This window comes from Populus alba, chromosome 1 (assembly GCF_005239225.2).
Source record: "Populus alba chromosome 1, ASM523922v2, whole genome shotgun sequence".
In the NCBI taxonomy this organism is placed as follows: Eukaryota; Viridiplantae; Streptophyta; class Magnoliopsida; order Malpighiales; family Salicaceae; genus Populus; species Populus alba.
In genome coordinates, this window is record NC_133284.1 from 27,256,228 (window position 1) to 27,268,434 (window position 12,207).

General features: G+C 38.2%; 1 protein-coding gene across 1 annotated transcript; it reads right to left on the reverse strand.

Moving 5' to 3' along the window:
- Positions 1-3,667: 3,667 nt before the first annotated feature.
- LOC140954978 (uncharacterized) lies at positions 3,668-4,318 on the reverse strand. The gene has a single exon (XM_073406344.1). The coding sequence runs from the start codon at positions 4,316-4,318 to the stop codon at positions 3,668-3,670; it is 651 nt and encodes a 216-aa protein (XP_073262445.1).
- Positions 4,319-12,207: the final 7,889 nt, after the last annotated feature.

Sequence of the window (12,207 nt, forward strand, 5' to 3'; positions counted from 1 at the left end):
TGGAATTCCATCTGAGGTCCCTTCTGGCGATCTCTAAAAATCTATATTTGTAGTTTGACCAATCTGAAATCCCATCTGGCGATTTCTCTTAGCCAAAGCTAATATCGGTGTTACGGTTAGGTTAAGTTGAGATCCCTTCTGGCAACCTCCTATAACCAAATCCAAAAATCTGTAATTGTAGCTCACTCAACTTGGAATCCCATCTAGCGATTCCCTTTAACCAAAATGAAATACGAGGTCCCTTCTGGTGACCTCTTTTGACCAATATCGCAATACGAGATCCCTTCTGGCGATCTCCTTTAATCAACTTGGAATCCCATCTAGCGATTCCTTTTAACCAACATGAAATATGAGGTCCCATCTGGCGACATCTTTTGACCAATATCGAAATACGAGATCCCTTCTAGCAATCTCCTTTAATCAACTTGGAATCCCATCTGGCGATTTCTTTTAACCAACATGAAATACGAGGTCCCATCTGGCGACCTCGTTTGACCAATATGAAAATACGAGATCCCTTCTAACGATCTCCTTTAATCAATTTGGAATCCCATCTAGCGATTCCTTTTAACCAACATGAAATATGAGGTCCCATCTGGCGACCTCTTTTAACCAATATCGAAATACGAGATCCCTTCTGGCGATCTCCTTTAATTAACTTGGAATCCCATCTGGCGATTCCTTTTAACCAACATGAAAAATGAGGTCCCATCTGGCGACCTCTTTTAACCAATATCGAAATACGAGATCCCTTTTAGCGATCTCCTTTAATCAACTTGGAATCCCATCTGGCGATTCCTTTTAACCAACATGAAATATGAGGTCCCATCTGGCGACCTCTTTTAACCAATATCGAAATACAAGATCTCTTCTGGCGATCTCCTTTAATCAACTTGGAATCCCATATGGCAATTCCTTTTAACCAACATGAAATATGAGGTCCCATCTGGCGACCTCTTTTGACCAATATCGAAATACAAGATCCCTTTTGGCGATCTCCTTTAATCAACTTGGAATCCCATCTGGCGATTCCTTTTAACCAACATGAAATATGAGGTCCCATCTGGCGACCTCTTTTGACCAATATTGAAATACGAGATCCCTTCTGGCGATCTCCTTTAATCAACTTGGAATCCCATCTGGCGATTCCTTTTAACTAACATGAAATATGAGGTCCCATCTGGCGACCTCTTTTAACCAATATCGAAATACAAGATCTCTTCTGGCGATCTCCTTTAATCAACTTGGAATCCCATATGGCAATTCCTTTTAACCAACATGAAATATGAGGTCCCATCTGGCGACCTCTTTTGACCAATATCGAAATACAAGATCCCTTTTGGTGATCTCCTTTAATCAACTTGGAATCCCATCTGGCGATTCCTTTTAACTAACATGAAATATGAGGTCCCATCTGGCGACCTCTTTTGACCAATATTGAAATACGAGATCCCTTCTGGCGATCTCCTTTAATCAACTTGGAATCCCATCTGACGATTCCTTTTAACCAACATGAAATATGAGGTCCCATTTGGCGACCTCTTTTGACCAAAGCTGAAAATATGAGATCCCTTCTGGTGATCCCCTTTAATCAAAAACCAAAAAATCTATTTTGTAAATCGATCAACCTGGAATCCCATCTAGCGATTCCTTATTACCAAAGCTGATATCGATGTCGTTCTTCCTGATGGCAGGGTTCAAAACTTTCATTTTCTCTCTTTTCTTTCTTCTTTTTTTTTATTATTTTTTTTTTAATGTTGAAAATCCTAATAAGTTCTTCTCATTGTTCCAGAATCAAAACCGTGATTCTTTGCTATCATCAACTCAATGATTCTTCCTTTGTCCACAATCTTGTTGGATTACACTAAGGACTCCTCCTGTAACGACCCAAAAAAAAAACATACATGCAATGATTTATGATTAGATGCCATGCATGCATTCATACCTGGTTTTGAAACATAGGCCCCATCATCTTCTTCTAGTTCGGGAAACTCTCTCTTATCATGAGCTTGCTTTTGAAGTCGTATGCTGGATTCCTTTCTCGTGTTGCCTCTTTTTTTACCTATCATATCTTGGAGGAGAAGTCTTCGACTTTTTACAAGTAGCCTTTTTTCCTCAAAATGTATGACTTGTCATTGCCTCTTTGTCATGCTTTTGTCAAATGCTTTATCTTTTTCAAATCTATGGGCTCTCATCCCATTTTGAAAACATGTAAAACTTTTCATGAAATATCTTTTATTGCCCCCAGTGTAGAGTGTGATCCTAGTCCAGTTTTTTTTTTTAAAATAAGAAATTCATTCTGGCTCAAAATAGGACCGCTAACGATGAATTTTTGTTATTTCAAAATGCACATTGTTAGGATTGATAAACTCTATTTTTATCTTGAAAGAAATTTACAGGTGATTTATCAATTCATTAAGCTATCCAGAGGTATAGTTGTACTTCAGGGGTAGCTTCTTTTTTCTTTTCTTTTTCATCTTTGATCGATTTATGATACTTTCTTTGTAACCAGTCAACCTTGTTTAAAAAGTGCATAATTCATCATTTATTTAAAGAAAAGGTGGGCTCAAAGACAAACACAAAATCTGGCTGACATCATGAGCCTTGATTGTCAACTAGAGAAAATAAAAGCAATAAAAGCAATGACAAAAGCATGTTAAGGCAAATAAAGTCGGTTTACATTTTGAAAACTACAAGAACTTCTTGGGTCACCCAGTTTTGAAACTTCTCTACTTGCGTAAAAATATCTTGGCGGAGACTTCTTCTAATGTGTGGACAATCAACCGTAGCAGTGCTTCATCTTTTTCCCCCACGTATGTTTCCTTGTCATCTCCTTCGATCTCACCTTCTTCATTATTGACAATTCTTGACCAAGTTTTCCAACCCTTTATCCACTATTACTTGCATCATGACTAGGCAATGATTTTGAATTGATGTTGGGTGGGTCTTCAAATGACACCCATCCTATCTTGATGAGCTCTAACAACCTTTTCTTGAAAGCGTAGCACGTTTCAAGACCATGCCCGGGGATACCAGCATGGTACTCGCAAGTCAACTTGGGCTTGTACCAGATAGGGAATGGTGGTTGTAGTGGTAATGTAAGGATATGAGATATTTGTCCAATGCTCGGTAGTTTGGCATACATGTCCTTCAAAGGCATGGGTAATGGCAGTAGTTGTTCTGAAATGTATCTTATGTTTGGTCTATGGTGGTTGTTTTGGTTATTTGCTCAATTAGGGGAAAAAAGTTTGTTAAAGTTTATTTGGGCAACATGAGGGGTAGGTATTTGTGGGTTATATGAATCCACTATCTTGCCTTTGGTCCCACCTTCGAAGTTGCTAATGTGACCTCCCATTTTCCTTCCAATAAAATCCTTTGTCTCTAATGGCTCAACTATGCGTTCGGCTTTAATGCCTTGCTCTATTCTTTCCGCTATGCGTACAGCATCATAGAAATGCTAAGATGAGCTACCCATTAAATGCTCATAATATGGTGCCTTGAAGGTATTGGCAAACAAAGTTACCATCTATGTTTCTATTAAAGGGGATTGGACATGCATTGCCTCATCCCTCCACCTTTGCGTGTATGCCCTTACTGACTCTTGGCTTCTTTTCTCCATTGACATTAGACTTGTTCGATCCGGAGCGATTTTCATGTTAAACTTGTACTACTTAAGGAAAGCTTCCACCAAGTCTCTCCAGCTCCTGATCCTGACATTATCTAACCTCATGTACCAGCTTAAAGCAAATCCTGTGAGGCTATCTTGAAAGAAATAGATAAGCAATTTATCATCACGGATTACCTCTGCCATTTTGTTGCAGTAAGATCGAAGATGAGTGTTTGGGCACTCCAAACCGGTGTACTTAATGAAATCGGGTATCCTAAAATCCTTGGGCACCACAATGTTCGGTACCAGACATACTTCGGCTGCTCGTATAGGGTCAAACCAGTCATTACCCTCAACTACCCTTAATCTTTCTTCCAAAGCAAATAGCTTGTCCTGGTCCATCAAACTAGGAGACCTATTATCTGGGGTTCTCTCCACTGTTAAGTCAACAGTGATTGGAGGATGAGTTGGCTGGATAGGGGTGATAGGCAGAAAATGTTGTTCATTGGCCGAGTTTGCCCCCTGGTTTTGAGATCCTTGAAGGACGTGAGTTGCTGGCGCTCCTTCAGGTGGTTGTGCTAATGTTCCCTCCCCATTCTTAGCTCTTAGAAGTTGCTCGAGTAGGTCGATCAGCCGAGCAACTTCATTTTTTACGGATTCCAACTCGGTCTGATAATATGACTCTAAATGTGCTCTTTCTTCATTCTCCATCCTTGATCTGGACCGGGTGTGGTGGACTTTAGATGTGGGACCTATGTTTCACGATCTGGAATGCATATGATAATTTAAAAACAAAATGCGTGATGAAAATATGATGCACATGTGATGTGTATTTTTTATTTTATTTTTAGAGCTAATTCATGACTGTTGTAATCCTTTTGCCAAGTTCTTATCATAACAGCTTTACTAAAACAAAAAATGATTTCATCTCAAAAACCTGTATTGATGAGTTTATCATTATTAATATAGATGCAAATGAAAGTAAGATACACATTCTAAGGACAAGCTCTATTTAATAAGTGAGAATGGGTAGGTTTTCTATCTAGTCTTGAAGGGTCTCATATCTGACCAGTGACGTTCTTCGTAAAGACAGTATGGGGGCGTTGCAAAGAACAGCTAAGGCACGTATGCCCACCATTACCAAGCAGGCACTCAGATATGAGTTGAGTGTTTCACGCATTTGAACCCTGACCAATAGTCTTAGGGAAAATCGCTAATTCCCCACTTAACTTAAGGCTTGTGTGTGCTTCTCAAAATAAAAACAAGTGATGCATGAGACAATTTTATACAATGCATGAATAATACACGTAAAATAAAAAAACAAATACACAAATATAAAAGGAAAGGCATATTAACAATAAACACACGAAAACACAAACAAATTAGACAAAAACAAAGCTTAGCCTACAAGGTCCCCAGTGGAGTCGCCATTCTGTCGCACGTGTGCGGCGTCGCGGTGAAATTATATATATGTCCCACTTTAAAATCTAAAATGTAATATTCTATATCTATTTGGCAAATATGGGGAGACAAGAAATTCTTGTCGTTTATTGATGGAATGGGAGTCGCCACCTAGTATTTTGGTCACTAGGAACCCTAACTAGTCTCAGAGATCGGGTACGGGGACTGGTTGCGTAAAGGGAAGGTATTAGCACCCCAAATACGCCTTACCTAAGGTAAGCTGCATTGTTTGATTGTCTGATAAAAGCTAGGGTGTTATTGTATTTCTAATTGTTGGTCTATTTATGGTTAAAGAAAAGTCTTCCTCAATAAGGAGGTCCTTATCTTATCGAGTAAAATCGTAACCGTTCTAACGTTTATATAAAAAATATATTTTTAATATCAGGAAATACGTTTTACGTAAAAATTCCTAATCCCCAATACTAAAAGAAGGACAAAAAGATTTTTTAGAATTTTTGAAATATTGGACTAGTTCTCGTGGTTCTAACAAACTTGTTGTTAAAGCCAAAATGCATGTTAATACATATATTTTTTTGAAATTTCTTTTGTTGTATGAAAATATGATGCGATGATTTTTCTTTATTTTGGAGAGACTAGGCCGTATGCATTAAAACAAAAAAAATTAATAATATTTTTTTTTAAGATTTTTCAGAATTTTGAAAGCAAAACATTTTTTTATTTGTAATTTTTTTTATGTTTAGACGAAAACCGGGTATTTTAATACTGGATTTGTATCTTTACGGTATAAAAATACAAACCAATATTAAGCCATTTTGATAAAAATATCCAGGAAAATCAATAATATTTTTTTAAAAGGTTTTTCAGAATTTTTTAATTTTTTTTTGACAATATCTATATATATAAATAATATAAAAACATTATAATAAATAATATATATAATATTAGGTGGGCTGGCCCAACTTACTGGGCCGGACTCAGCCCCAAAAGGGTTGGGCCGGACTCGGCCCAACAAGACTTCCCTTTTAGCCTGGGTCAGACCCGGCCCAGACAGGAGGATTGGGCCAGAATCATTCTGGCCCAAAGAAAAATGTTTCTGGGCCAGAACCCGTCTGGCCCAGAGAAGGGAAAAAACCAAAATGCTAGGCCGGCATCAGCTTGGCCCAACAACCTAATTGACTGGGGGGGAATTATTTTCCCCCTCCCCTCCTCCTGCATGCAGAACGCTGCATGCAGGAGGAAAAAATAACTAAAACGCAAACAGTGAGGGAAGAAGAGTTACCCGGCGTGGAGGAGGCAGTGCGTTGCTGGCCTGGCTGCTTTGCTGGCGGTGCTGCGGTGGAGGCCAGTGGCGGTGTCGTGGCTCACGGACGACGACTCCAAACGGTGATGTTACTGTTTCAGGCGGTGGAGAAAACGACTTATGTTCTTCCCTTCTCTTGCATTTTTTTGTTTTTTCTTTCTTTGTTTCGTTAACCAGTAGCTGTCCCTTTTGTTCTCTTGGTTTTGTTTTTGTTTTTTCAAATTTCCCTCCCCGGTTTCAAGCTTCCCTTAATCTTTCCCTTCTCTCTCTATTTCATTCTTTTCTTTTCAGTCTCTCCCTCTTGGTTCCTCCCTCAGTTCGTTCTCCTTCTCTGCCCCTCACTCGGTTCTTTCTCTCCTCCTTTCTTTTGGTCCCCTCCTGCTGGCATTGGAGGGGGTATTTATAGGGCAACAGGGAGCGGAGGCGTCCCTGTTGCCACCATATGGCAGCGCCTAGGGAGCGGAGCTAGCAGTCCTGCCACAGCGCCGGGTTGGCTGGGCAGCGGGCGTGGCTGGTAGGGCACGACTCCCTCGATGCATCATCATGAAGGTGTGTGGGGTTTCGGGAGGTGGCAGGTGTTGGCGTGTCGGGTTCAACAAGGAAAGAAGAAAAACCTGCCTTCCCCTGCTGCACGTCCAGGGGAAAGAGAAAGGGGAACAATGTCGTTCAAAACGACACTGTTTTGCTCTTTTTTTTTTCTTTTTCTTTTTTTTTTTAACATGAAACGGCGTCGTTTTGGGCAAAACGTGTCGTTTCATTTAAATAACAAAAGGGGCGCCAACAGGCGTCAATCTACAAGTCAGCCCTCAATTATCTTTTGTTTATTTCAATTTCATCCTTGAAAAATTCAATCGCCGCCCTCATATTTGGCAGCTTTTTCCACTTTGGTCCTTGGTCTCTGATTTATGCAATTTGACCCTCATTTAATCAATAAACTTCTAATTTCTTCAATTTGGCCCCTAATTTTATTAATTACAGCCCCTATACTTATGCGCCTTCTCCAATTTGGTCCCTGGTTTCGGATATTCTCAATTAAGTCCCTAATTGGCCATTAAGCCCCTGATTTGACCAAATCAATTCCTAAAAATTATAATTTGACCCCAGAACTTTAATTTCTTCCAATTAAAGCTCAAATTGACTTAAAAATCAATTTTTCTTGCAATCAAATCCCCTATAAATTCAATTAAACCTTCAATAAAATCCAATTAAGTCCATAAACATCCAAATTTGGACTTTTATCCTAAAAATTCAAATTTTCTTTTCCAACAGGGCTCTCATCATTCAAGAATATACTGTAAAAAATTCCATCCTGTATTTGTAACCTTCTTAACCAAATTTTCTTACCATTTCCTGAGCGCTCCCGCCTCCTATTATTATTTTTTTAATTTCTTTCGGCTATATATTTATTTATTTATTATTATTATTATTATGATTATTATTTTATTTATTTATTTATTATTATTATTATTATTTTATTATTATATTTTTTATATTTTTTATTTTTATTTTTGTGGGGACCCAAAAAAGGGTTACAACAAGTGGTTTGTTGGATAATCTCGAGGTAAAGTAATATTTTTGCAAGTTTATTTACCTAACATAGTTAATTAATACATGATGTCATCATAATTTTATAGAGGTTCGATATATATAAGTCATGGACGATCGTTCATGGATGTATCGAGATTCACCCCAAAGATTGCAGAGGATGGATTATTGTAATGGGGTTTAGGGTTTTATTAATTTCACAACATCCATTCCTAGAAATTTTACTAGAGGCAGTATTAGGTGTCCATCCAGATGTTGTAATGATGCATCTTCTACACAAAGGGTTTATAGTGAATTACCAGTGTTGGTATGCACATGGAGAAGTATTTGTTAGTAAGAGGAGAATGAGAGAAACGGTGGTTGGGTAAACTTCTAGTGCTAGCAACGTGCATGAAGTGGCAAATGACAACACTAATCCTTACAAAAATATGGTTATGGATGCAATGAGAATGAATCAAGGTAATGTTAGTCAATGTCCAATCATAGAAGAAGAACCTAATGCAGATGCAGCTAGGTTTTTTGATTTGTTGAAAGATTCTGATGAACCATTATGGGATGGCTGCATAAACCATAGTAAATTATTGGCCATGACACAGGTGTTCACCATCAAGTTAGATCACGGGTTGAGTGAGGCCGGGTATGACAAAATTATTGAATGGGCGAGAAGCATTTTACCTAAAGGGAATAGACTAAAAGAGAACCTCTATGCTGCGAAATCCATGATGAAACCCCTCGGTTTAGGATACCAAAAAATTGACATGTGCCCTAACTTTTGCATTTTATACTACTTTGAAAATGCTAAGATGACTGAGCGTATGACATACAAGCATTCTCGTTACAAACACATAACTGGTAGGGGAAAGACTTTAGTGGCATATAAAAAACTTAGATACTTCCCAATCACACCTAGACTGCAAAGGTTATTCATGTCACCAAGGACTGCTGAGCACATGACATGGCACCAAGCACATGATGTGGTTGATGGTGTGATGGTGCATTCTTCTGACAGCGAAGTGTGGAAACGCTTTAATAGTGTGCATCCTCACTTTTCAGTTGAATCAAGGAATGTGCGTCTTGGGTTTTGTACAGACGGATTCAACCTATTTGAGTCATTTGTTGCTCCCTATTCTTGTTGGCCGATCATACTCACAATTTATAACTTACAACTGGGAATGTGTATGAGGCCGGAGTTCATGTTTTTATCTACTGTCATACCCGGTCCGAGCAGCCCGGGGTGAAATATAGATGTTTGTCTTTGATCGTTGATTGATAAGTTGGCGTAGTTGTGGTCCTCCGGAGCTCTGACTTATGATATAACGAGAAAGCAAAATTTCCTTATGAGGGCGGCTTTGATGTGGACTATCAATGATTTTCCAGCTTATGGAATGCTTTCTGGTTGGAGCACGCCTGGGAAACACGCATGCCCGTACTGCATGAAAAACAACAAGGCATTCACGCTAGCAAACGGAGGTGAAGCTTCTTTTTTTTACTGTCGCCGTCGCTTCTTACCACTTAATCACAGGTACAAAAAGAACATAAAATATTTCTTTATTGGCAGAGTTGAAAAAGATGTTGCATCCCCGCGTCTTTCTGTTAAAGAATTGCATCATGTTGTATCAGAGTACAGTGACATTGTGTTTGGCTTTCAATTAGGTAAGCAAAAGTTTCATGGTTTTGGTTTGACCCTTAATTGGGTAAAGTGAAGTATCTTTTAGGAGCTTCCTTATTGGAAGACCAATTTGCTCCACCATAACCATGATGTCATGCACATCGAAAAGAAAGTGTTTGAGAACATTTTCAACACCATCATGGATGTGAAGGGGAAGACAAAGGACAATATTAAGGCTAGATTGGATATAGCTTTATACTGTAACCGTAAAAATATAGAGCTAGTTTATGATGAATCATGGGTTGCAAAACCAAGGGCAAGTTTCGTGTTAGAGAAAAACACGCAATATGGAGGACTGCAAAGTGTATGGAATGAAGAGTCATGATTGCCATGTGTTTCTGCAAACACTCATCCCATTAGCTTTTTGTGATTTGTTGCCAAAGGAAATATAGGATGCACTGACGGAGATCAGTCATTTCTTTAGAGATATATGCTCCAGCAAGTTGAATGTTGATCACATTAAGAGGCTTCAAACGAACATCATCGAGACACTATGCAAACTTGAGATGATATTCCCTCCATCATTTTTTGATCCAATGGAGCATCTCCCTATACATCTACCGTTCGATGCAAAAGCTGGAGGACTGGTCCAGTATAGATGGATGTACCCATTCGAATGGTTAGATATTACAATTGCAATGTAATTCATTTATAAAAGTATTTTCTATGTTTTTTTTAATTGAAAATACTTGAATTGTAATTCAATGCAGGTACTTGTTTAATCTCAAGAAAAAGGTTAACAACAAGGCACATGTTGAGGCTTTGATATGTGAGGCCTATATTGTTGAGGAGATCTCAACATTTATCTCGTACTATTTTGAACTGCATTTGAGAACAAGAATCAATCGCATTCCACGACATGATAATGGCAGTGAAGTGCCTTCTAGTGGGAACTTGTCAATATTCTCCAATATTGGACGACCCACACCTAAAAATGCCATAAGAGGAAGATATTTGTCGGAAATAGAATTCAAACAAGCACACAACTATGTTCTATTTAATTGTAATGAGCTGAGACGTTTTATTCAGTAAGTTTATATATGTGGAATACTAATTAAACTTTGTTAGTAATATATATACTGTCAATTATATATTGTAATATCATACACTCATTATCATTTGCAGGCAACATCGACAATATTTGCTCTCCAATAACTCACAGCTGACCGAATCCCAGATCTTTCAATTACAAGATGAATAATTTGCCATATGGTTCAGAACACATGTAAGCACTATCACAAACTCATTCTAACTTGCAAAATTACTATACGTATGCATGTCATTATGAGATTCTTGTTCATTTACTGTGTATTGATGTACATTACATATAAGGTTTATCAAATGGGAAGGAGTGTGCCTAAGTCATTGTCTTCACTAAGCCTCGGGCCTGAAAGAAAATTTAAGTGCTACAATGGGTATTTTGTCAATGGATATATTTTCCATACTGAAGAATACGGGCAAGGAAGAAAGACAAACAATTATGGTGTTTGTGTTAAGGGATCCACTAGTAGTGAGTTAGAAGTTGACTACTATGGTAGATTAGAAGAGGTCGTCGAACTGCAATATCATAGCGAGCAAAATAAAGTGTTTTTATTCAAATGTTATTGGTATGACATGATTGACAGAGGAATCAGTGTTGATCCGCACTATGGTCTGGTCGAAATCAACTCAAAAGCTAGACTCCGCAACGTAAATGATGTCTTTGTTTTCTCAAAGCAATGTCAACAAGTTTATTACGCATACACCTTTTCATTTAGAAAGGATCGATCAAGAGTTGATTGGTTGTCCGTTTTAAAAAGGAAACCTCGGAGTCGTGTTGAGGTTGTTCAGGATGAGAACGAAGACACAAGTGTGCGAGATGAAGTCTTTCAAGTTAGTGAGTTGGTTGAACCATATCGAGTTGCTCCTTCGATTGAATTGGAAGAAAATTCAAATTTTCATGTTTTTGATGATAGTCTTGTTGATGTTGACGTAGAGGAGTTGAATGTTGTTTTGAGCTCTACCGGACAAGCAAATGTCGATGAAGAAGATGATATCCATATTGAAGATTGTGATGAAGGTGATAACTATTCAATTGATGATGAAGAAGAAGAAAATTCTGACTAACTATCAAAACGAAGCCCTGTGTAAAACCCTTCTTTTATGTAATTTAGATTGTCGCACCCCAAAAAATTTCAGGCGCGCGGCATCGGCTAGCGATTTAAGTCTCGTTGTGGCTTGCTGGAATTTGGTTCGTTGGAGTCGCCACCTAGTAATTGATTGCGGGCTACTAGGAAACCGGATGTACTGGTCTCGTCAGAGATTCGCGGGTACGGGACTGGTTGTGGTTAGGGAAGGTATTAGCACCCCTAACACACCCTACCTGAGGTAAGCTGCTCCGCGAATTTGATGTGTTAAAGAAGTTTTAATAATTGTCTTTTCATCGGAAATTAGAAATATCACTTACGTATAAGTTAATAATTCTTAACCGTGATCCGATCAAAATATTAAATTCTTCTTTAATAGATTTGCAATTTTCTCCTAAAAAATAAATAAAGAAATAAATAAAATAACAAATTCATAAAACAAATACAAACACACACATACACTTTCACTATTTTTATTTCTTTTCTTTTTTCTTTTCTTTTCTTTTACATCCACTATACAAATACAAATACAAATACA

What these genes read in the sequence shown, in the direction of transcription:
- LOC140954978 (XM_073406344.1), bottom strand. Translation starts at nt 4,318, where the DNA reads ATGGAGAATGAAGAAAGAGCACATTTAGAGTCATATTATCAGACCGAG.